The following is a 25,736-nucleotide window of genomic DNA, read 5'->3' as shown; positions in this document are numbered from 1 at the left end:
TGGTTTAGAAATGTTTAATGTTGAGCTCTGCTGCACTCTTGTGGAATAATTTGGTACTGGTGAATAAAGGGCTGGAAAGAGAGTAATACTGAATTTACAAACACACCACACATGGTCCTATAAACAATTGGTCAGTCACACTGATTTAAAGTAAGGGTCAACTGAAAACAAACATACTCTTATTTATTCACCCTCTAGTCATTCTAAATTCAAGCTATGCAATGTGTTTACCCTGCAGAAAACAAAAGGAGAAATTATGAAAAATCATTACAAAGATTGTGCAACAAAATTGTGTTCATAGTGGCCTGGTTCAGACCGGTTTGTTTAGCTGATTCATTGAAAAGATCCATCTTAAAAGAATGGAACATTTAGTAAAACCAAAGGTCAAGAAAATGATTCAGTTTTACCCCTAAAAAAAAAAATGGAACGAGTTACGAACAGGAACCATTTTACAATTTCAAGCTGCAATAATTACCTATATAAAATTTTTACATGGCTATGGTGGTCAATACAGATACCTCTCCTTTACACTTTCTTCCACTCACACGCGCCACAAAGAAGGCAAATGTGCATTTCGTCTTTATCACAAAACAGGTTTAATTTAATATCTCTTTATTTTTTTTAAAATAATTAAACATTTGTATTTATCCGACCCTTTTTAACTTTTGTAATCATTTGATGTCTGGGGCTTTCTAAAGCACAGGTTCAATTCTGACAAAGCTCACCACAGCATCAGTCCTCCACAATCCCCCTCTCACTCCCCCCAATCAGCAAATAAGTAAAAAAAGGAAGAAAGAACAAATTCCACTTGGTCAAAAAAACTAAACAAAACCAAATTCCAGACTTAAAAATAAAATAAAACAACCCCCACAAATTAGAAGTGAAACCCAAGAAAGAAAGAAAGAAAGAAAAATCCCAAGAGGCTATGTTCAATCTTTCCTCATCATATACTAGATTCTCCTAAAGAAAAATACGCTTAAGGTTCTACTAGATACAGAGTATCAAAGTACTGCATTCAGATACAGTATACAGGTACTTAACACTGTAAGAAACTCCCTCACACACTTGAATGCAGAATATGTGTGTGTGTGCACTTGCAAATCGATTTCTCATGACAAGCATCTCTGGTTTTGCTGCTGGAATTCTGGACACCCGTTCAGATTTGTGTCTGTCCCATTTTCTGGTACCAGTACCGGACTGGTGCTAAAGTATCCAAATGAGTGTACTGGGTGGCACATTTGGACAGAAAAAGAATGGAGAAGGAGGGAAAAACAAGAGCTGGTGAGTATGTATGACTTCCTGTTCTTTGCTGGATACTGCATAGTGTCCTCTGCATCCCTTCAAGACGTCTACAGTCCAGACCTGCTGTGTTTGTCCAGATGTTAACGGAAAATCAAAGGTCAAGGGTAGTCGAGTCAGGTTTCAGATAATGAGGACACAGGTGGCAAATCTTGATCCAATTCAGAGACATAAAGAGGAAAAGAAAAATCGGAGGAGTAAGGGACAAAGACGGGGCAAGTGAGGAAAGAGAGAGAGATTTGGGCTGGTGTTGTTCAGAAATGATGGTTGAGGTATGTCAGATCGGTGGGTTCTATACAGCAGTCGTTCATTTCAGTCCTACTGTCTGCTCAAAATCCTTCCCCCTCCAGTGCGAGTTTCTTTCTTTCTTTTTTTTTTCTTTTTGCTTATTTGAATTTTTTAATTTCCTTTTTCTAGTCACGTTCTTTTTCGGCATAATATTTTTAGGGGGGGGGGGAAAAGAAGATAAAATAAACTTATTTACAGTGCTTTTGAAATAATGAGACTGATGAGGTGAATCTACGGTAAAGTAAGTCGCACAAATACAGAAAGAAAAAAAAAAAGGTGGCCAACGTTCCCGAGCACATGGTGGGGGCGCTGGAAAAAAAAGCGGTCCAGGAGAGGCGCGTCGTTAAGTGGGAATAATTCCGTCGCTCTGGAGGCTTCTCTTTAACTCCAGATCCTCCAACCTCTTCCACAGCTCCTCTCTCTCCTTCTCTTTTTTCTTCTCTCTGAGGAATGACAGATGGAATAAAAATGCTAATAAAGGTAAGGTATGTTTAATACTGCATGTACAAGCAGCATGAAAATGCAACAGTTACTTGTCACAAAAGTAATGCATTAAAAAAATAATTAAAATAAACACACCTCTGACGATCTGACTTGTAAGTGGACGTGAGTTCATCAAACAAAGTGCTGTTCATTTCCATGAAGGCCTTCAGAACATTATAGACTAAAGCTACTATGGCCCTGAAAGTGGAAAAAGAGAAGAAATTAAACAATTGAAGTATGATTGGACAGGAAATTATTATTTATCCAGTTAGTGCTGGACAGTGTTGTGTATATCACATACAAATATACTAAATGTTTACATGGAAGGCTGTGAAAGTGCACTACATGTCAAAGTTTTTAAAAATGTTTTTGAAAGAAGTCTCTTCTGCCCACCGAGACTGCATTTATATGATAAAAAAATACAGTTAAAAACAGCTATATCCTGAAATATTATTACAGGTTAAAGGAGTCCTATTATACCAGTTTTGAATTGAATAGGGACTGGCGTCTGCCACTATCAGACCCATCTTGTTTATATGCATGCAGCTTCATCTTTGTTAAGGAAACTGGATTCATACAGCATTTAGTTTTATATGTGGTGCAGAACCACATACACATCCCTGTATACCTTATGAATCTGTAGAATGGTCATCTTTACAACATAGTTTACACATGTATATATTTATTGCTAAAGCACTATTTGGTAAATTACCTTCTTATATTTCAAAATGTTTAACTTCTTTATTCAAACAGTTATTGAACTAGATCTCGGATACATCGTCGAATAAAAGATACCCTCAGAATTTTCCCCTTTAGGCATGCAACGACATTGAAAACATACTTAAACTAATGTTCTTGCCACCCTTGACTGCTTTTAAACATACTTTGAAATCGGTTTTAAAAGAGTCTTGTAAGTGCTTTTCCTAACCTCTTTTTTTTATTATTGAATGTGTTTTCTGACTATAGATTTGTCTTTTTATTTTGGAAACTTTTTGTGCTGCCATCTTAACCAGGTCTCTCTGGAATCGGGACAAGGGCTAATGATATCTCAGTGACATCTTTCATTTTAAATAAAAGCTAAATAAATTAATATTAACCTCCTTTAACATGTAATGTTGCTTTTTGTACATGAAAAAGATCTGCAAAAGTTGAACACATGAACTCCCTGAAATGCTCCGATTGCAGTCCTGAGTTTTCTTTGAGAACTTACATGTCAAAATATCACCCATGTCCAAGAGATGCCGTTTCACACATCTAATATACTGATACACATGCCATTTCTCCCCAGGCATTTACATTTAAAGATATTACTGACTGTTTCTGTGAACTTGTGTGTTTTTTATTTTACATAACCTTGTGTGAGTTTGACAGTTGACACAAAAGAGCCAGCTTTCTCTGCACATGCTTCATGTGTGTTGGCTCAGAAAAATAAGCATTCTTACAAAAATCTTACTTTTAAAAACTAGTTTATAAAATGTTTCAAATTATATATCTGTTAAAGTTTAACATTTTTAAATTACAAGACCAATCCTTGCAAAAGTGTTTTTGAATGTAATTATACATTAAATTAAATACTCATTTTAATTCCATTAAGTGACCTGAGAGAAAGAGGAAACAAGGAATGTGATTGGGACAAGAGAAGCTCTATGAATCTATTCAGATTATCAGAGATTGCAGTGGTGTTGTTAAATAACATCAGAAGACTATGGGTTTGACTCACGGGTTCCAGTGTTCTTTGGAGATCCTGTACAGACTTGTGAACATTATAGGAAGAATCACATTGGAGTTCTCCTCAATCAGACTCATGATGTACTCATTATTCCAGTAGTACAGAGCTCTCTCAGCCACCTGGAAACACATACACACAATCTGAGTGTTTCTAAGCTAATAATATGATGCATATTTATTTTGTATTGTCAATTGCTACATGCATTTATAAGCGCTTTCCCTTAAAGAGCAAAACTGTGTTGAGAAATGGCCTGTCCTGAAATAGAAGGTTTCATGACTCATAAAAACTGGCTGCATAAGTATACTTGGGCTGGTCTGATTTGGATATGTGCAGACCTGAAAATGAGGGCTGGAGACACATTTGGAGATCTGTTTGAAGAGAGGCTCCTGGATCTTCACAAACTGTGTGGGCTCAATCACATCCAGAATCTCCTCCAGCTCACCTAGGAACATGACCTATCAGAGAAGCAGACATAGAACATCAGTGAATCCATCCTACATTGTCTGTATTGCCCTGAAATCATGACTGATCAACCTCATGCTGTGGCTTAGCTCTATTCAGGAGACTGCATCTATCTCACCTCTTTCTGACTACAGGTCTTAGGCCAGATTTTCAGCAGACCTCTGATAACCTGTTAGAAGGGGGAAAAACGGGACACTGATTAAATAAATGAACAAAAAAAAGAAAGAAAAAAGAGTGATGATTAGTGAAAGGCTGCACTCACTGGTTCTGTTAATGCAGGGTCTTTTTCTAGGAACTGTACAATACAATACGCCAGCTGCAAAAGCAACAGTAATGTCAGTGATGGGATAAACAGGAAGTGAACACATAAGACTTATCTGAATGTTTTAACACAGGCGGTACCTGTGCATGGAACAGTGAGAGGCTTCTGACGGTGTGAAGAGGAATCAAAACTTTCACCAGAAACTGTTTGTGCTCGGCCTTCAGCGGCAGAGCGAAGCCATTGATGATGCTGACAGGAGACAAACAAAACTTTCACTAACAGCATTTCTTTATGGAAACCAATGCGCTTATCATATAATACCATGAAGGTGAATAAAAACTATTTTTATTTTCGGAGGAACCTTCCCTTTAAGAATGTTTAAATGATCAAGAATAACTCACATTTTATGTAAAAGAAAATACCAATTGTTAGTTAATTGCAATTATATAATTATGTTAAGTGACTGAAATTATGTAAATGGCATGACTTTTTTGGCAAGCGCGAACCCTGCCCTGCCATTTCTAAAGATTTTATTGGTCATGTCAGTGACAGTGCTAATTGCCCACACAACTCTAACACTGTGTCTACACTTGACATGAGCGGCGCAATACGACAAAATACAATAGAACCGATTATAATTAGTGATGCTGTCTACACTGGATGTGGCACGACAAATCCCCAAAATTAAACTGCTGGCTCATTCCATTTATGATGTATTGAAGTTCAAAAGATTTGCAATGGCTGCTTTGTGGAATCCAGAGTAGACAGTCTCTAGCTGTAGCGGCCGGAAAAAAAACAAAAAACCTTAATTTGTGGAACATACTGATAGACAGAGATGGATAGAATACTTACAATTTGTAGCCCATTACTGATTCCAAATTAAATGACAAAAAATTTAGTTAGTAATTTTATTACACATTTTAGGTAATATAATCAAATTACTTTTAGATTATTTTTCACCTAACTCATTTATCAGATTGATTTAAATTGGAAATCTTGTACCAAATTGATAGAAAATATATTCCATTTGTTGTTACTGACAACATGAACATTACAACAAGGTTTCCTAAACTGGGGTTAGTTAAGGTTTGTGAGTTTAATGAAAAGCAAATAATTAAATCATAAAAATATAACATCTGAATAAATCACAACATGAAATAACATCAATCAAAATAAAACACTTAATATTTTATTAGTTTATCTGCATGTCATGTGATCATTAACCAATGTCAGAGAACAGTGAACATGCAAATGTGAAACTTAAAGCTGCAGTACGTAACTTTTCTGGGTTAAAAATTATGCAAAAATCAATATTTGAGAAAGTACATAACCAGTCAGTGTTCAAATCTATGACCTTACTTAAGCACGATTCACAAGAGTTAGTTTATAATAATGTTTTCTAATTTGAGTGTTTTGGGTAGGTTTTTGGGGGAAATTCTAGCATGGCACTGCATCATTATGTGAAGTCTGTAAACATGAAGTTGTCCCGGCTACTCGTCTATCACATGTGAGGATCCTGCAGGTGGCGGATCGTTTAATTATAGCCTATTCTCACAGCAGTTGGAAAAATTAAATGTCAAAAAATCATTTTGATGGCGGATTGTAATCAAGAAAGAATATACGAGACATGTGAATTAAATTATATTATATTCCAGTTTTAAATGTGCTTCTGATTACAGATAGCCTGGGTTTACACAAGATGTGTATTTTAAAGACAACCAGTTTAATGGGAGCATAGTTTGCTTTTGGGGTTAAAAGAACTTCTTAATATGAAATTCGTATGATGTGACAATTAGAGATTAGACTGTACAGAAATTGAAAACTACATGCTAATACACTCTATACGCAATGCTGATTTTGTTAACATTAATAATTTGAGAATAAAGTTTAACAATAATAATTTGCAGGATTTTACGACTCACCTTCCCAAAATCTCCAACAATTCTGCGACTCCATTGTAGTGCTCGGTTTCATAAACAAAACTAAAAATGAGAAAGACAGAGATGAATGCTTTCACTTCATTCATGCATGTGCATTGATATTATGTAAACTGTCATATCCCCCACCGTAGAAAAATATTATTAATCTGTTTTCGTATAAAAGCTCTAAGTCCCAGGAATTTTCCGTAGATTCTGTGTAAGACTGTCTTCAGGTAATCTCTCTCCCGTGGGTCCTCGCTGTCAAACAACTCCAGCAGCTGACAGGACAACAGATGGACAGCACATAAAAATGATGAGCAAACACAAGTGAAAAAATAAGAGATTGAGGAGGTTTTTAAAAGAACACCCTCACCTGTAAAACAAATTTCTGGTCTATGTACTTTTTGGCAATGCTGGGTTGAAACTCCTGGCTCTCCAAAAAGCGAATGAAGAACTCATACACCAGCTGAGAAGAGAAAAGAATGAGGGGGGGGCGAGAGTTTGTGTTATTTGGTGGAGTTCTTTGAACTCAGCATGCATGCAAAGAAAGTGAAAAGGTCAAAGGTCATGGTTAAGTTGAGGTCACAGGACACACTGCTACTGCCACCAGGGGTCATTGCCATTATAAAATAGGTTCACATGTCTGGGAATGTGGCTTTCATTATTGGATTTTTTTTTCTTTTCTTTTCTTTTCTTTTTTAGATGAAGAAGATGAAATCAGGGATTTATAATGAAACAAAAGAGAAAAGTTTTACCAGGAAGATTCTCCTAGAGATATGCATCTCATTTCTAAAGGAATCCTGGAAGCATACAGTGAGTATACACACACAGAGGGTCAGAGTGTGTGTGTGTGTATATTTAACCTCGTAAAAACACACAGACAAACACGCGGATACAAATAAAACAGACAGGAGCTCTACACAAGGAGAGAGGGACCAGAGTACAAAACAATATTTTTAAGAACCGTCACCACTCACACTCTCACTCACACTCAGACTCACTCACTTGTAAATGTGGCCATGAAGCCTCTAGAGTGGGTTCATCCTCCTCTGGGTCATACTCATTACTCTCACTGGGCGGAAGAGTTCGGAATATATTATAGGACACCTAAAGAAATAAATAGAAAAAGGATGTAACAACCATAAAAATTACTGAATCAAATATTACAGACCACTGATTGATAACAATTGATAACACTGTGAACAATAAAAAGGTCTCTACGATCTGCTTTTGAAAAAATACTGTAGTATCATGGTACAGCACACATACTATCAGTTGCAGTTCTGGCATCTCCATCTCAATATACTGTACAACGCGACATACACAGGTGTTGGCAATATGGAAAAAATATCATATCACAAATTTTTCTTTTAGAAATATCACGATTCACAATTTTATCACAATTCTTTGTCACATTTGGTTTTACTATTTTGCAAGTTGTCTGAGGATTACAGCCAAACTAATTTCCCTATTAAAGATAAAGCCTTCGAGGTAACAAAAAAACAAAAATGACAAAGATACACATTACAACTACACATAATATACAAATAAAACAAACAGTGCTTTATTTTCAGGTACAGTAGGTGTATTTAGCAGGAGCATTCAAGAAATGTAATGAACAAATATAGAAATAAAACACCATATAATACGATTCATAAAGCAACTTTAAATTTCTTCAGTCAAGAGCAGTGAGTGATTTTTTTCTGTTTTGTTGTTTATTAATGTTAAATAGTTCACCCAAAAATAAAAATTCTGTCAGCTGTCTGTCAATTCTGTCATAGTGTTTTATTTTTATACCACCATTTACTCACTCAAAAGTGCTTTTAAACCTGAATGAGTTGCTTTCTTCTTCTGAACATAAATGCTATTTTGTGGAACGTGGAAAACGAAACAGTTGCTGATCCACAGTGACTTTCCATAGAATTTTTTGCTACTATCAAATTCAATGTGGACCAACAACTGTTTGGTTACCCACCTTCTTCAAAATATCTTCTTTTGTGTTTTTTAATACAGGTTTGGGACATCGTGACAGTGAGTAAATAATGACAGAAATTAAATTTTAGGGTGATCTATCCCTTGACAGCAATGACAGTAAGCTGCATGTTTAATAGGCCTACTGTCCCTTTAAGACCTGATATACAGGAACGTATACGTTTTTCTCTCAACTGTTTACTTTCATTTCAGACATAACCAACTGAGTCTACATGTAAACCTTGTGCGTTATGACAATATTAGCACAAAAGATAACTTACCGTATTTTCCGCACTATAAGACGCACTTAAAAGCCTTTAATTTTCTCAAAAAACGACAGTGTGCCTTATTTTCCGGAGTGCGTTATATATTTATCAAGGCGCTCAAGGCATCTTTATCTGACTGCTTTATTTACATTCCCTTTAGCACAGCTCCATCTAGTGGATGCTTAACAAACCCAGTCAATCGTTTGGCTGCAGTATCTTCTATTCTATGCGCCTTATAATCCGTTGCGCCCTATATATGAAAACAGTTCTAAAATAGGCCATTCAATGAAGGTGCACCTTATAATCCGGTGCACCATATAGTGCGGAAAATATGGTATTTCAATAACCAGGTGGTGTTTGACAGGTTTTAGCACACACGCTTTCGGGTGTATGCGGCGTTCAGAAAAAGCACAGGTCAGCGTGCGAATGAAACATTTAAAAGCACACGCAAATAATGAGAGAGTGTTGAATGCATGTGGTGTTGTACAGTATAAGACGGAGGTGACAGAACTGCAGCTGATAGAATGTGCGCTGCAGCACAATACTACAATATTTTTTTAAAGCAGATCGTGGAGACATTTTCATCGTCCTTGATCAAAAATCGTCATATTGCACACCCCTAATTCACATAAAATGTTAACTCAGGGACAGTTACTCTCATGGCACGGGACACTCCTCTTATTTACAATAACAAAAGTACATTATCTGCATGTGGTTTAAAGCCTTGCCGGTTAAATATTTAATTTGCATGAGGTTCTAACATGCACGTTTCTGAATGTGTACAACTGAAGCATGCGCACACTAAAAGCCTGTCAAACAGTGCCTGAATACTGGACTAAGAAAGAAACTCATTAAGTTTTTAAACAACTTAAACATGAGTAAATTACAGATTTTTCATTTCTGGGGAAACTATCCCTTTAATGTTAATGAAACAACAAAACACAAAGATAAAAAGAATCGCTCACTGCTCTTGACTGAAGAACTTTAATACAGTTGCTTTAATAAGAATCAATGTTTAATTTATACAGTAAAGTGTAGTCTTTTATTAGTTGTTCATTCAAGTAAGCTACTGCAAAAACTACTGTACCTGAAAAATAAGTTCACAGAGAGATGATGCACAGTAAGTTGACTATGTGTGTTTTTACTCACCATTTTGACGACCTCTGGGTAGGCCTGTTCTGTGAGGTATCCTCGGCTGACTGTAACATAATCGACGAGTTCGTTGAGGGTTGAGCGCTTGTATTCTTTCATCTTCAGGTCTGACAGAGTGTCAATGAAATCAAACACAGCACAACACTGCTGAAGTTTCTTCAGGAACAACTCCGGCTGCTCCTGAGCAGAGACGTCTGTTCACAAAAAAACACACGCATATGAGAAAAAGCTAAAAAATGCCATGCTGAAAAGTCACTTTGTGATGGGTGTGTTCAAAAAAGCACTTAAGTAGAAGGTTCAGGGTGTACTTCCACATATACACAAATACCATCTGACTCAGATAAAGCCTGAGAGAAAAGCTAACAATGGGATTCATTTTAGTAGCATGTAATGTCAGTAAACACATTCCAGACAAGACAAAAGATCCCATTTCCCAAATTATTATCAGAGGAAAGATTTAAGGACGTAAAGATTGCTCTAGGTCAGTCATCAAACATCACAATGGGCAATGTTCCATTATCCAAGGACTGCAAAGGACTTGGATATGTAAACTAATCAGTGGGCAGCACAGGAAAGGCCAAAAAACCTAAACTTCCCAGAGTTGAAATTCAAAACCAATTTGCTGACATGACTTCACAAATTAAGGCAGAACACTGATTTAGAATCAAATCTATACTGTGATGGACCCACTAGTTTGGTTTACTTAACAGATGGCCTTTGAACCAACACCATCATTACAATAATGAAAAAAAAAACCCATACGCAATAAAATTGTCTATTAAACAATTTCCTTCCCTTAGTCAATGTATTTCATATTGATAGGGTAGTTGGTGTTTAACAAAGGGAAAAAAAACTTAGTTTTAACATTGCCTTTAATACTAATAGGGATGCACCGATCATGATTTTATGGCTGAAACTTTTTCAAAATATTAATGAAGCAATATGAATTGTATCTCACCTAAAGCATTATAATTATTTCACCCGTGCCGGACAGAGACCGAGACGGTCATGCCAGACCTCTCACAGCAGGTGCGTCATCAGCTTGAGATCGGTTTTATAAAGATCTGCCTTTTTAGAGACCGCTGATCAATCGGTGATTATCGGCTGATTGTGATCGGTATCTGATCAATCAGAGCACCCCTAGTGTCCAGAATGATTTTTTGTTCTTGTCAGTTTATCAGAAGGTTTTGAGGTATAAAGAGACGCTTATGTAAAAGGTCTTAAGTGTAATAAACTAAACAGAAAGTCTGCAGCGATGTCTTCTGAGACACTAAAGAGAAACAGATCTCCAAGATGCAGCGACAAGTTCATATAAGGTGACGACTTGCACTGCATCATAAACCTGGGTGGGGAAAACCCCACTTCAGTGGAATGGTGGTCTTGGATTACATTAGAGAGAATGTTCGTGTGTGATAATAAATGTACAGAGAGTACTGGTTACAAAGTTGTGTGTGTAGCTACTTACATAGTATTGCAATTGTGTGTGTGTGTTTGTGTGTGTGTAGTGAGTTGTTCCGACAGGTGAAACTAGCAGGTGACTTTCACAGAGCCAGAGACCAAGAAGGAAATGTACTCTATGCATTTAGCACAAACACACACAGACACAAACAAAAGCAGAGACATTTCCCTGAATCTAAGGGGAAGGCTTTTTTCACTTGTGCATGAAAATTTATTTCTGCAGAGTTACAAAAAAAGTTTCTGATGTAGTGATGCACAGATTTGCCAGAAAATTCTGGCCATAATAGTAAATTAAAAATTAAAAATTTAAGAAGTTATGGCTGATCACTGATAAATGGGACATATTGAAATATATAGCCTACATTTCATTATCTAAACAATTAAGACAAAAACTCAATAAGTATAAAATGTTTAGTTAACTTTGGCATCAAAACAATATAATGTACACTACAGAAACACTACAGTACACTTTTTGTTTTTTTTTAAAGATTCACTTTAAATATGCGTTAGTGACCAAAAAAGGTAATGAGGTAAAAATGCATAAACAGAGAAAATGAGCACAATTAAATATGCAATAACAGCCTAAAATCAACCAATCCTGCAACGTAATGAAAAAAAAAATCTATATGATGGCCAATAACTGATACAGCACCATTATATTACTTAACATTACTTTTCCAGTGCAATCGATGCAGATTCACATAAAAAATACAGTGTTATAGGCGTCATGCTTGTAAAAGGAATGACAGAACATTCTGCACTCATACCATTAAGATCAGTATAGATGTTTTATGAGATCACAGTAGCTGACTGAATGAACAGAGTCTGCCCGCTAATCTCACTTATGTCCACATACGGTCAGAAGAACCAAACTCCAAAACACCAAACAACATGGAAGACAACACTCTAATAGACAGACATCTGCAAAATGACAAAAAAAAAAACACACCATGACCACCCGCTCTTCCCTATCACTCACTCAGACAGGTCTCTCTCTTGTTTTCTCAATTTCTTCCTGCGTCGTTCACTGTCATTCCTGCCTTGTGTTGTGTGTGTGTTATGTGTACAGGGCACAGATCTGCACCTCCATGAGGAACCCATGAGATCAGGTGTCGGAGGGCCGAGCTGAGCCTACGGAAACACGGACGGGCGCTGTGTCTAATGTGCTATTTTTTGCCTTGCTCATTTAAGTTCAAGCCAGCAAGGTCAGAGGCACAGCACAGACCCCGGGGAGGAGGGGCAGGAGTTTACCATAGGCTGGGAATGTATCTATGGTGGCCAGAACACGTGGTCCAACAAGAGCCGAGAAACACATCACACGAAACAAGACTCAAAATATCTGCCTATGAATCTTCTTTCTTATTTTCACTGAACTACTGAACTTTCTATATATAGGCAATATAGGCCTATTGCCTATATATAGAAAGTTCAGTAGTCCAGTGAAAATAAGATAAGAAAATAAGAATAGTAATATTGACTTTATATTACTAGTAGTCTAAATGATTAACTAACAATCTGGTCAACATAAAGTTCTTTATTTGAAGCACAATTCTACAAGAAAGGTAACTTATTGAAAATGTGTTGGTGCTTACTATTTCCCCCATCACATTTATGATAATTACTTTTTCAGGTGCTTTGCAGGAGCTGAAAACCCAGCTCGAGGGGTGAAAAAACAGTTGGGGCCTGCCTAGTCTCAGCCTCAGACATCACACTCACAGACCGTTGGCTGAATGCATATGGGACACAAAAGTGGAAACACTTCAGGAATTTCATTATCGGAAAGTCATTATCGGATTGGTTGAACTCTACAGGATTTCTGTGAGACGTGTGTGTGGCGTTCTTTAATGTTTTGCCTGAAAACAAAGATACCGTGATGCCAAACCCCCTCGCGAAAGTAGAAAGCCATCGTGTTTACAACTGTGATGAACAGCGCTTATCAGGATCAACTAAACGGTGGATTTTCAAAAGTATGTGAAATATTTAAAGTTCACGGCATAAAATCTTTAAAATACGTCTGAGAGTTTTACACACCGGTCTGTCAATGTGGCGAACTTTCCACGCCGCGAAACGTGACCATGAATGAAATGAACTGTGATTGGTTGTTGGACATGTCAGTCAAACCGCCTCCTGGGCCGGCCTTGACTAATAAAAGACTGAATGATAGAGAGACTTTTTTTTCCCTCGAACGGCTGGTTGTACCGGTGCAACCGCTGATTTTTTTTTAGTCGAACCATTGAGTAATTAGGTCGCACTCTAGAGCCCTGATGTTATATTTATCCGATGTTATATTCATTTAGCTTGTCAGTGATCTACGGCTCTGTCGCTCCATTTGAAAGCAGGTGATGGCGATTTAGCGAACGGAACCAGATTTACTGACTAGATGCGCATGTTCATATCGTTAGATATATCACCCAGCTTTACATGGATCCTGAAAAAAAGTATAGCAGTACCTGAAAAAACAATAAGCAGTAAAACTGCTTTCAACATTTATATAAATAAATAAATAACTTTCTTGAGCACCAAATCAACATATTAGAAAGTTTTTTTTTTTTTTTTTTAAAGGATCACATGACACTGAAGACTGGAGTAATGGCTGATGAAAATTTAGCTTTGCCAACACAGGAATAAGTAAAATTTTAGAATATATTAAAATTTATATATTTTTAAATGATATTGGTACATCTGAATGATTGTGTATGTGGCTTATTTTGGCTTGTATATAAACGGTTTAGCATGCAAAACTGAAGTCATGTGATCTATGACTGATCATCAGTTTCATATTTTCTATAAAGGTTCAGTCTTAACATCTATAGTGAAGTGAGTAATTAAACCTCTGCAAGATTATTAGAAAAGTGCAACATCCCATGAGTTGCAAATCTACAGTGCCATCTACTGGCAACTGGGTTTCAGGCATTGTGATACTTCTGTCCAAAACTAGTAAACATCCAAATACATGACATCTTTATGCTGTAGGCCGATTTGCTTTCTCTCTCTGCACCTGATCATTTTCACTGTTTAAAAAAGGGATGGTTCACTTTAATGAAAAGTTTCTCATTTTCCCTTTGTATCATCCCAAACCAGAAAGACTTTCTTTCGTTTGCAAGGCATAAAATAGGCCCAAAAGGACAACTTTTCTGTAAGCAGGTCTGAAATGCTCACACAATGGTACTGGGCCAGCAGGCAGACCTTATTGTTGAGTCTTGCTGTAACAACTGCGGTCTGAGAATTTGAATACCGAAAAGTTTCAGAGAACGATTTTATAAATAATTTTGACGTAATTGACATTCCCGATTAATGTGTTATATCTTTTTTATCGGAACATATTTGGAAAAATATAGCATTCCATCAATTGCTCAACAATGGATCCTCTGCAGTGAATGTGTGCCGTGATAATGAGAATAATGAGAATTTTCTTGTGAAGCGAGAAGCTGCATGTTTTTAAGAAACAAATCCATCAAATCATTAACTTAAAAATAGGGCTGTCAATTTAACGTGTTAATGTGGCACAATTAATTATGGAAAAACAATGTTAAAATGATTTATGCTTTAAAAGGCACCCTGTACCTGTATGACATTACAATGCAGCTACAGTATATGCACTGAAAATTGAAGACATAAGGAGGAATAATCCATGATGATGAGTAAGTGATGTAAGCTTGTGAAAACATCACCGTGGATAGTCAGATAATGAGAAAAATTTTCAGCAAATTTTGATTTTCGGGTGAACTATTTCTTTAAACATTACATTATACATGATTTATATTTAACAAATAAATACACAACAACTGCCATTGTACAGCAACACAATATGATGTGAAGATACATATTTTGGCTACCTTAAAAATCTCAAACTCTAAATACTTTTTGGATAAACCAGATTAAGTTTTCACTACAGATGATTGTTGTCATCATGCTCATGACTATTGCTAGGCTACGAACCATGACTGAAATTAGCCGTAGACCACATCACACTCACACCATCTCTGCGACCTTTGAGGGAGTGACGCCTGTAGGAAATGAGATGCTTTGATCCCTCCTTCCCATAATCCTTCCTTACTGAGCACTCTGCGGGGGGGAAAGGCCATCAATACAGAATGGAAACACTTTCAGTCACTCTTGCTCCATTTCGTAGCCCATCACTGCATAGATCTTACCTATCTGAAATCAATCATTTTAATACCGCATCACGAGCAAAAACAGTCATTTTCTAGGCAAGGCAGTGAACTTCTGACATGACACTGGTGAATCTGACAGAAGCATGTTCTTTGACGAATGAACGATTGTATTTTGCATTCATTTATGATGAGAAGTAAACAGACAAAGACTCTGAGGGGGGGCGGTTACCTTGGCAATGGCCAATCAGATGCACTCTACAAACACTAAATCAACCTGTTTGACCGCTCAACACACTGATTTGGATTCAAAGGTTACTTGGACAAACAAGTCAGTCTCTTTTTGCAGCACTGAAAAAGTTACATTACAGTTCTGATAGGGATGCAGAGTTATTCATAATCTTTGATTATTTCTATTGATACTGTAACTTACCATTTTTTATTTTATAATGAAATCTAACTACTGTTTTATACATAAACACTGTATACAGAAAATTGACTGTACACTGTATACAGAAAATTGCAAGTCACCATTTTCATAAAATTCTCATGATTAAAAAGATAAAGATATTCCTTATGTTGTTATAACACACTAAACCACTAAATAAAAAAAGGAAATAAGCTGTCCCAGTGTGTTGTGATTGCCGAACAGCTTGAGATGGTTCAGTACTGCCCTGCCCCTTGAAAAAAGCAGAAACTTCCGTCTGCTCTGGTATAGTTAAGGATGGTGTCAATATTGCCATATCAATTTGAGCCGGATTCAGACCCCGAAAATATTGAACAAGAGGATCACACAGAACCTTTGCACACACAGATATTGCAAGACGTATAAGAATGGTAACGTTATTGTTGTTTTTTTGGCTAAATAACATTCTAGATACAATTTCAAATAAATTGCAACCACTGTTTCCTGACATCATCCAATTTTGGGAGGCCAAACAAAGATGTTTGGGCATGGGGGTGAAAATAACCAGCGTTTCTTTGACATGGCGAAAACTTGTTGCTTTGCAGCTGTTCTTCATTTCCTCTGATGCACGAATTCTGCAGAAGCAGTATTAATTTTGACAGGTATTTTTGATTTAGTCTTAGTCTATCATGAGATGAAAATGCTTAATAGGCGTAGTCACATTTCAGTCATATGAGTCTTATATAGTTTTAGTCGACGAAAAGTCATTGCATTTTTGTCAACTTTTAGTCATTACTTTTAGTCACACTGCAGTTACTTTTGGTAGTTATTTTCTTTGTACTCTATGATAAATTTGAAAACTTGATTAAATGATGACCATTTTAATTTTTGGGTGAACTATCCATTCAACAGTAGTGAAAAGGGAGCAACTTATAAAAAATTATAGTTGTTCATGTATATTTAATCATTTATAATTTTTTGACAAAGAAACAGAACAAGACAAATATGAAAGAGATACAAATTAAACTAATTTTTTTTCCAAATACATTTGGTTTACTTAAAATATAAATTTAATATTTGTTGGTTAACATTGATGACACGGATAGGTACTTAATTAGGAATGCTGTCCCTTTAAGACAGCATGCATGTAATACTGACACACGTTCAGTTTTCACCCACCTGTTCACCTTCACTTAATACATAACTGTATTCACATGAGATACTCTACAAGAAAGACATTTGGACTGCTATGTGTGTATTTGAGCGCCAAGAACTGATAGCGCGCTGTATACGAGAACTGAAGACTTGGAGTGTGCGCGAGAGAGAACACTGCTGTCAGGCCTATCCTGCCTTCACTAACTTACCAATATCCATTTACATCCAGTCTTTGTGCTAAGCTAGGCTAGCGGTGGGTGCGTCAAATAACACTTACAGAACGCACAGAAATGAAAAAGGTATGTACGGACTTATCTAACTCTGGGGGATACTGTGAATAAGCTAAAGTCCTAAAAAGTTGGAGTGTTCCTTTAAGTTAATCGACAACAAATTGTATTCACTTACAGCTCAATGGGAAACATCACTAAATACTTGTCCCCTTATTTATTTCCTGAGGTATTGAATGTTAAATAAAACAGATATATAACATTTCTCTTTAGCACACATTTTTCTTACACTTTATCAGCTATTTCTCAGCAGGAGAATGTCCAAATTATGGCTGCATGAACAATCGCATGTGATTGTCATGCGTGTTTCGTCAGTAGAGCCGGGGCTGTGATCAGCAGATCAGCAGTAAATGTCCATCACCGACTTTCAAATGGAGCGGCACTTACTACACAGATCCTTAGTTCGCTGACAAGCTATGCAATACCGCATCATAATCGCAGATAAATCGCATGTGGTTATGAACATGATATTGCGTAGTTATTCAGCTTCTAAGCAGTGAAATGGACAGATTTCTAAACTGTTAGTTTTCACGTGAACGTTTCAGTGTCCCCAACAGCAACTGAGAGTGATAAAATAGTGAGTAAATAACAGAAAAACATTTAGAATACAATCGAATCCATAGTATTTTCATAATGTTTACTAACAAACAGCAGAAAAACATGTCAGATCTGCACTTCGTAAAGAGTACAAAGACAAACCCCAGCCACGGCCCTGTAGGCAAGTCAAGATATACTCTCCTATCTGACATTTTACTGAAAAGTTTTACAGAGCCATGATGCATAAGCAAAACTGGTTATGTTTTATGCTTGCCTACAAGACAACCACTGGCACAGCACCAACATACCTAATCTCACTAGTTCAAACTTATGTGCCCTCCAGAAGTTTGCGCTCTGCAAGTGAACGACGCCTTGTGGTGCCATCCAAAAGAGGTTCAAAATCACTCTCACGGACCTTTTCCTGGACTGTGCCCAGCTGGTGGAATGACCTCCCAATCTCAATTAGAAAAGCTGAGTCTTTACTCATTTTTAAAAAACATCTAAAAGACTCATCTCTTTTGCCAGCACTTAACTAACTAATACTAGCACTTTTCTTTTCTTACATAATCTTATATATAAAAAAAAAAAAAAAAAAAAAAAACTGGCTATGCATTCTGTACTAGACTAACTGAGACTTTTCATGGCACTTGTATACGGTTGTTGTTCTCTTGCTGGTCTGATTTCTTTTATTGTTCTCATTTGCAAGATGCTTTGGATTAAAGCGTCTGCTAAATGATTAAATGTAAATGTTTCTACCATATTTACTATTTGCGTGATGTGCAGCATGTATACTGTGCATATTTGCCAAAATGTGCAGCACATAGGCCAACACCAAACTTATAATGCAGCGTTGGTGAGCATACAAGAGTTCTATTTACATACAGACCACAAACCTTTGAAAGGTAGAGTAACTAGGACACAACCACAGAGAAATAGTATATCCACAGAATGCAATGCACTCAACTTGGCCTTCCATTTACAAAAACCAACAAAACACAAGAAATGTATTTATTTGCACAATAAATATAGGCTAACTATTGAAAAACAATAACCTAATGAAGCAAACAACACTAGAATGTTGACAATGAGTACTGTTCAGATGTGACCTCAGAAAAATGCTTTCAATTAATAGCAAATCTGTATCCTTATTCTACTGCAAAGCTGTATAGACTCCTGAAGCCATCTGAATCAGAACCGTATTCTACTCTGTATCAGACTTACAAGAGCTTAAGTGATTTCAGAGCACAAGTGGTTATGAGAGCATTTAGTATTCGTGAGTTAGTCACCTTTGAGCAGGGGAAGAGGTGTGAGTTCGATTGGTTTGCCTTGAGAGCGGAACTGTGAGGAACTCTGGGAACGTTTCTGCTTGGCTTTCCGGACAGACTTCCGGGAAAATCCGTCTACTTTATCCACTGATGGAGGCGTGGTGGCTGCGGAGGACATAGCCCTGGAAAAAAAAGAGCAAGGTATTTAAGGAAACACATCAACACTGCACCAAATGCATTTTGCGCAAAAATAAAATAAATAATAATAATAATAATAATAAGCACTAAAGATCTAAATTTGCCACTCCGTAGTATGTCTAAAAACTATATACCATTTATAGTCCTTGGGCAGAGGAGAACAAAAAGTTCCCCTTTCAAGATCATATGATCAAAGTTAGCATGGGCCCGTATGAGATTTTGACGGTATGATAACCTTAAGAAAAAATATCATGGTTTTACAGTATTACGGTATTGTTGTTACAGCTCTAAAATGTGCTATTTTTAATGTGCTATTATGTCTTAAAAAAACTGAACATAACATTTTATTTCTAAGCAACATACCGAATATTTGGAAGAGTAGTATTTGTTTATCTGTTCTTTCATTTGTTTCTGAAATGTTTGCTGAATTGTGGGCTGTCCTGCAGCTTTTGATTTGGATGCTTGATTCACTGCTAGAGCTACTGCTGCCCTAAAAAGAAGAAAAATAAAGACTGAAATTTTTATTTAACCTAAATCTATAATTAGTTATTTAAATTTTTGTTATATAATTCATATAAAGCAGCCCATTTTCTTAGCACCCATTAAGTTATACTTGATCTTCATGTAAAAGTTACACAAAAATACTGGGACAATAGTTATCATAAATGTTACAGAGTTAGTGGGTTGTGTTTATGTATTAGTGCCCAGATTTTAAGTAATGAAGGAAAGTGTTAAAAACACTACCAAATGTTTGACTGATTAACATAATCATCTATAGTTATAAATAACTGTGCTGTTGTTAACATGATCACTCTGTAAAGACAAGTTTTTAGATGGATATAATTAGAGAACACACACTCGTCATCAACTTGAGTCTAATATTTGCAAGGCACTCGGTGGTTATGAACCAAAATATTTACAAGTAAACACACTCCTACAGTCACTGACAATAACCAGGCTACGAAACTACACAATGATTAATGGCAAGTTATTCCTTCAAAACAACACACACACAAAAGAAAACATTTCATAGTTCTTTAGGTTTTATGATGGATTAAATAATCCCAGATATTTAAGAGTTTAACAGGAAAAAAAGAAAGGAGAAATGTAAAGTTACTCTGCAGCAGTACCTTAAACAGCCATTAGTTGCACTGAGGTATATAGATTAATGATGTGTATATTTTCATTATGTCTGTGGCTGTTTTGCAGGACCAATAACAGCACCTAATCTAGACCTCTTTTAATGCCTTGGGACAAAAAAGTTAGCATTTCAGACTTGCTATTATAAAATGAACCACAAATGGCTATAGGAAGGAAATGTGGTGGCAAAATGAAAATCTAAACAGATATGTAAATAAAGGCAAGAATAAACACTGCAATGAAAGATAAAACAGCATGGAAACAAATTCATAAACAAAATAAAAAAAACAAATACTATGTTATGATGCAATAACACGGCAGGACACTGTCAACTAAAAAATCTGGATCAGGTTTACCGTGGGTCTACAGGTGTCAGCTTGAATTTCATGCATGAAATTAAAGCAAATAAACAAACAGAATTACTGCCCTGCATAACAAACCAGATGCATTTGGGAATTAAGACACAGAGGTATAAGGGGAAAAAAGAAAGTATTTTGAATGAAAGTAAATGCAAATAACTCCGTTTTTATTTTTTCAATTTTAACAATTTATCAACATTTTCATATTGCCTATTTCTGAAGTCATGAGCGATAGCAACCATCAGTAAAGTGGTACAGTTGAATGTGGCAGTCTGGTTGGAACTAGTGACCTTTAGTGTTGTCAAAAGACCCGGTTCTTCGGTACCAAGTCAGTACAAAAAAAATGAAAATGTCACAGTGCCAGGTTTCTTTAAGTACCGGTGGTACAGAGGACCCGGTCAACCCGGTTCTCGACGCATACAGCGCTATGATTTCCGTGAAGCAGAAAACCCGGACGGAATCTCAAAATCCAGTCATGAAAATTAAACTTACATTTTAATATGGACAGACACGGAATTTGTCAAAGTTAGCATAAATTAATCAAATCAAATCTCCATATGGACCAGTATCTGTAAATGTTAAACCACAAAAGTTGGTTGAAAGATGAATCCTGCATGTTCTGTGTGAATGAATGAATGACAGAGACGTGCGGGTTTGTTTACTACATAGACTGAAGAGTGTGACGCTTGCAGTAATTTCAGCATCTGCCGTCTCAATGAGGATATTAATACATAAACAGCATCACCAGAACTGTTCTGAGTCACTTCACAAGCATTTTACTGTTTAATTTGAGTAAAACCAGTGTCAAATTAAAGGTATTCATGGCAACCCGTCAAAATAAGTTCATTTTTACATAAAGGCATTGTGCTAGAAATGTTACTATTATTTAGTAGAATGTATGTGATACTGCTACTGCTGTTGAAAAAAAATTAATAAAACTTAATTTTTTTTAAAGAAATACATCACACAATATTTCTTCCATGTTTTAATTTTAATAGCAAATCCCCTTTATTTACCAAAAAAATAAAAATACATTAATTAAAAGACAAATTAAATTTGGGTGAAACTTGTTTACTGTTTTTCATAATTATATTACTTGTAGAAAAAGTTTAAACACAATTGTAAATAAGCATTAAAAAATGGCATTGTTTTTTTTATATATTTTTAGTAATAAAATTTTTAAAAAAAAGTTTTTTTTTTTTTATTAGCATATTTTTGTGTTTTGTTACTTTGGTACCGAAATTGTTATCGAGAACCATGGATTTTTTACTGGTATCAGTACCGTGAAAACACTAGTGACCATAGAGAGTCTACAACCTCCTGCGATTTAACCAGTGTGATTGTAAATGCTCCTTTAGAAAGGGAGGAGCAGAGAAAAGTTTAACAGGAAGTAAACAGGCAAGGGAAGCAGAGAAAGAGAGAAAGACCACCTAAACTTATCCTCTGGTCATGCTGGTGGAACTTAAGAAGCCCAAATCATATACATTTACAACTGAACTAAGTTATTTTGTATTTTTTGAACAAAAAAATCCCTAAGTAGACACAAGTGAATTTGCATAGAAAAGTACAATTCAACTGATAATATGAATAGGATGGTCCGAAGCCTGTATGGTCTTTAATCTGATTATTCAGAGCACTTTGATATTGCAGTCCAAGAGATTTAAATTAGCAGACATCAAACGAGTGAGATGCTGCCAACATCTATTGATGACATCCCATAATGCTGCACTGTGCAGCCTACCACAAACAATATCATCCCTTTTCTCAGCCACTTCTCCCGTTCTCAGAAAGGACAGGCCTGACAGTATCGCTACCTGTAAAAAGAATAAACCTTCCTCTCATGTACAAGAACAAAGAATGCAAGCAACAATCGCACAAGAGAACATTGATGAAAACACATAAGGTCAGCAGAAATCAATAAACACAAGCAGTCATTGTGGTTAAGACTCTTGAGAATGTCCTAAAGCTGGGATGTGTCACATTTCACCCCAAAATCAACAAAATGTATATAATTTTTACATTATTTTCAGAAAATGTTAAAGCACATTTACACCATAAATCTCATTACAATAATAAATTATATATAAATAATATAATAAAAATATATATATATATATATATATATATATATATAAATGATTTTTAAAAACTCTTTTATATTTATATGCTGGTAGTATTTGCTGCATTTATGTTGATTTGAATAAATCAGTGATTTATTTAAATAATTAAATCAACAAATGCACCAAATACTTTTAATTTAACTTAATTGACATGAAAATAATGCATATATTTTTAATTATTATGCAAATAAATTTAATATTTTTAATTTGGGGTGAAATAGGACCAGTCCAGGACATAAAACTGATGAGGTGAGAAATGGAAAAAGATCCATGTTCCTTCCTGTCTTGTTGTAAAGTTCATTCACAGCTAGATTTGACATTCACAGCTAGATTTTGGTGTAAAATCAAGACAAAATATGAAAGATGACAACCTTTACTCAACAGCCCATGTTAACCTTAGCAAAAAATTATTTACATATTTTTGTCTACAAAATACACAGAGAGGCAGAGAGATGTATATAGATAGATAGATAGATAAACTAGTTCAGTGCATGATTCTTTCTATTGAAAAGTGAGAGATAATCCCAGATGTCCATGTTGTTCTGTGATCCAGCTCTGTATAAAGATCTGCAGGTATAAAAAAAAAACATCAAAGGGCTTAACCACTGGATTGACTGACAAAGACGTGAACCCTGCAACCACAATCTAGGAAACACTCATGCCTAGCCGTAAATCCAAAACACTGATGCCCTGGCCCTAATCTCCATAACCAGGTAATTAGAGATAACTTCTCCCATTGGTTTTTGACTAAAATTCACCCAAAACAACCAGTCCAACTTTAATCCACTTGTGAGATGAACGTGTTGTTGTTTTTGTTGATGACAAGACACTGCAACTGCCAGGCAGCTGAAGTGAACCAGACCATGGAAACAGGGCACAGGGGCACGGACTAGTGAAGTAATAATCATCTTGCATTTGGTGGGCTTGTCCAAAATAAACAGGCAGAGTTCGGAGATGCACATGAGCAATTTGGCACTGTGGTTCCTTCAAAAACTATAGAAAAAAAGTGCAAACCTCTGAAATGCAATGGTCCAAATGAGTGCAGATGAGTACAGATGATGTACTCATGATCTCCTGATGATGTTAAACACACTTACACACAAAAGCAGCTGACAAAGACCTGCTGCATTCCAAATCACCAATAAAACAAAAACAGATGAAGAACAAGTTCCTTCATGGATTTTCACGTATCCACCCATTCAAATGGTAGGACAATGTGTAAAAAACATTAAAAGTATGCTTGCGTTTTTAATTTTCCCCACTTTCGGTACACAAATACTACAAAACCCCCTTACAAACTCTGTATAAAAAGTATTCTTGGAGCTAAAGTTAATTTATTTGACATAGTACTCTGGTAAGTATATGAAACACTAAAACGAGCCGGATCTAACGTAAACTTGAGCAGGACAGGCCAAAAAACCTTCAAATATTCAATTTACCTTGATGTTTTCGATGTGAAGAGCTGATCTGTGTTTTTAACCGTCTTTCCTTCTTCAAGGCCTCTTGAAGCAGCAGAAAAAGATAAAGAAAGACACCAAATCTGTTTTTGGCCTTAAAAAATGCCAAACCCACAGCAATAATCCCATCAAACACTCAAATTTCCGACGATAGAAAAGGCTCCAGCAGAAATACGAACATCCCCGGGTATCTCTTTGTATCCACACACTGCACTTATATGTTATTTTAATCCAGAAAATGTGTTTTATTATGGAATATCGGTCCCTTTTTCGCCCTATTGTCAATATTACTGGGCTGAGTCCATAGCACACACACAACACGGACGCGGTCTAGCATGCTGGGCCGGGTTCGGGCCTACAATGCTACGTCATTGGCCGGTTTAAAGACTACTTGGAACATCATTGGTCGATGTAGGTGTCAATCACCACACATGGGCGGGGAAAACTCTAAAGCTTCTCTAACGATGAATAGAAAAGTTGGGTTGAAGTGTGTGCGAGCAGGAAAGAGATGTACTATTTAATTCTGTTATGTAGGCTACTTAATTTTAATATGGTAAAATAACTGTATAATTAATATAACTCTGTATTCATGATTTTAATATTTTGGCAATACTAAGTTTATTTAGGAACACTCCTCTAAACATATATGTATTGTGAAAAGCGCTACACAAATAAAAAGAAACTGAATATTAAAAAAATATATAACGCTATTAAATCTTAATTTATAATGGAGAAAGTCTTGACAGCGAAAAAGAAATAATCAATCTCTTCAGGAATGAAGTTAAACCTGTATAAGAGCCCAACCCATATGAGGAGCGCCTCATTCCGGAAAGCACACCTGGCTTGAACTATCAGCACATCCCACGAGCATCAGGATCAAATGGCACCTTTTTACTCTCAGTCAGCTGCGGTGTTTATGTATATTTCAGGAAATTAGTGATGAGAGCGCGCGCGTATGCACCTACGTCATCACGTACACGTAGAACAACGCAAAAAAAAAGTTCGATTCCCACGGTTCAGTGTCCTCTGGGTTTTGAAACTTTTGAAAAAATAAACTTTTTTTTTGTGTCCTTATGTTTAATTATAAATGGACATGTTAAAGTTTATGAGTAGTGAATACTTTTTTCCAATTTAGGGGTTTAGTACAGTGATATATTAATTCGTTTTCATTTTAATTAAAATAAATAAATAAATAAACAAATGACATTTGCTTGCTGGGGGATTTTGGGGTGCTTTCAATTCAGATTAATATAGCCTATCTATTAACATTTCTTTGACTGTTTATTTTAAGGGTGTTTACAACACACGTAGCATCCGCAAACACCACGCAATTGTCAGTTTCTCAGGTTATCTCATCTGTTATTTCCTGTGCTAGATGCCAGATTCACATCACGTGAACTGCGACACTGTT

General features: G+C 36.1%; 1 protein-coding gene across 2 annotated transcripts; it reads right to left on the bottom strand.

Moving 5' to 3' along the window:
* LOC113112462 (serine/threonine-protein phosphatase 2A 56 kDa regulatory subunit epsilon isoform) lies at positions 1-24,669 on the bottom strand. Of its 2 annotated transcripts, XM_026278054.1 has the most exons (14): positions 24,308-24,669; positions 19,073-19,233; positions 9,829-10,025; positions 7,448-7,549; positions 6,816-6,908; positions 6,590-6,720; positions 6,446-6,505; positions 4,664-4,772; positions 4,524-4,577; positions 4,380-4,430; positions 4,135-4,254; positions 3,791-3,918; positions 2,167-2,268; positions 1-2,030 (listed from the first exon to the last, which is right to left on the bottom strand). In XM_026278054.1, exons 2-14 carry the CDS (start codon positions 19,227-19,229, stop codon positions 1,931-1,933), a joined length of 1,404 nt encoding a protein of 467 aa, XP_026133839.1. In that variant the 5' UTR covers positions 19,230-19,233; positions 24,308-24,669; the 3' UTR covers positions 1-1,930. The 2 variants fall into 2 exon arrangements, with proteins under 2 accessions (XP_026133839.1, XP_026133840.1); XM_026278055.1 differs by lacking the exons at positions 19,073-19,233; positions 24,308-24,669 and adding an exon at positions 12,269-12,405.
* Positions 24,670-25,736: the final 1,067 nt, after the last annotated feature.

The sequence above is a fragment of the Carassius auratus genome, chromosome 13, assembly GCF_003368295.1.
Source record: "Carassius auratus strain Wakin chromosome 13, ASM336829v1, whole genome shotgun sequence".
In the NCBI taxonomy this organism is placed as follows: Eukaryota; Metazoa; Chordata; class Actinopteri; order Cypriniformes; family Cyprinidae; genus Carassius; species Carassius auratus.
Note: the sequence above shows the minus strand (reverse complement) of the source record. Positions and strands in the feature narration are given on the sequence as shown.

Bases quoted from the DNA above. Each gene is read 5' to 3' on its own strand.
- LOC113112462 (XM_026278054.1), bottom strand. From the start codon at position 19,229: ATGTCCTCCGCAGCCACCACGCCTCCATCAGTGGATAAAGTAGACGGA. The intron at 6,506-6,589 runs GTGGGGGATATG...TCTCATTTTTAG, and splicing joins ATTAATAATATTTTTCTACG to TTTTGTTTATGAAACCGAGC. The intron at 4,431-4,523 runs GTGAGTGCAGCC...CCCTTCTAACAG, and splicing joins ACCCTGCATTAACAGAACCA to GTTATCAGAGGTCTGCTGAA.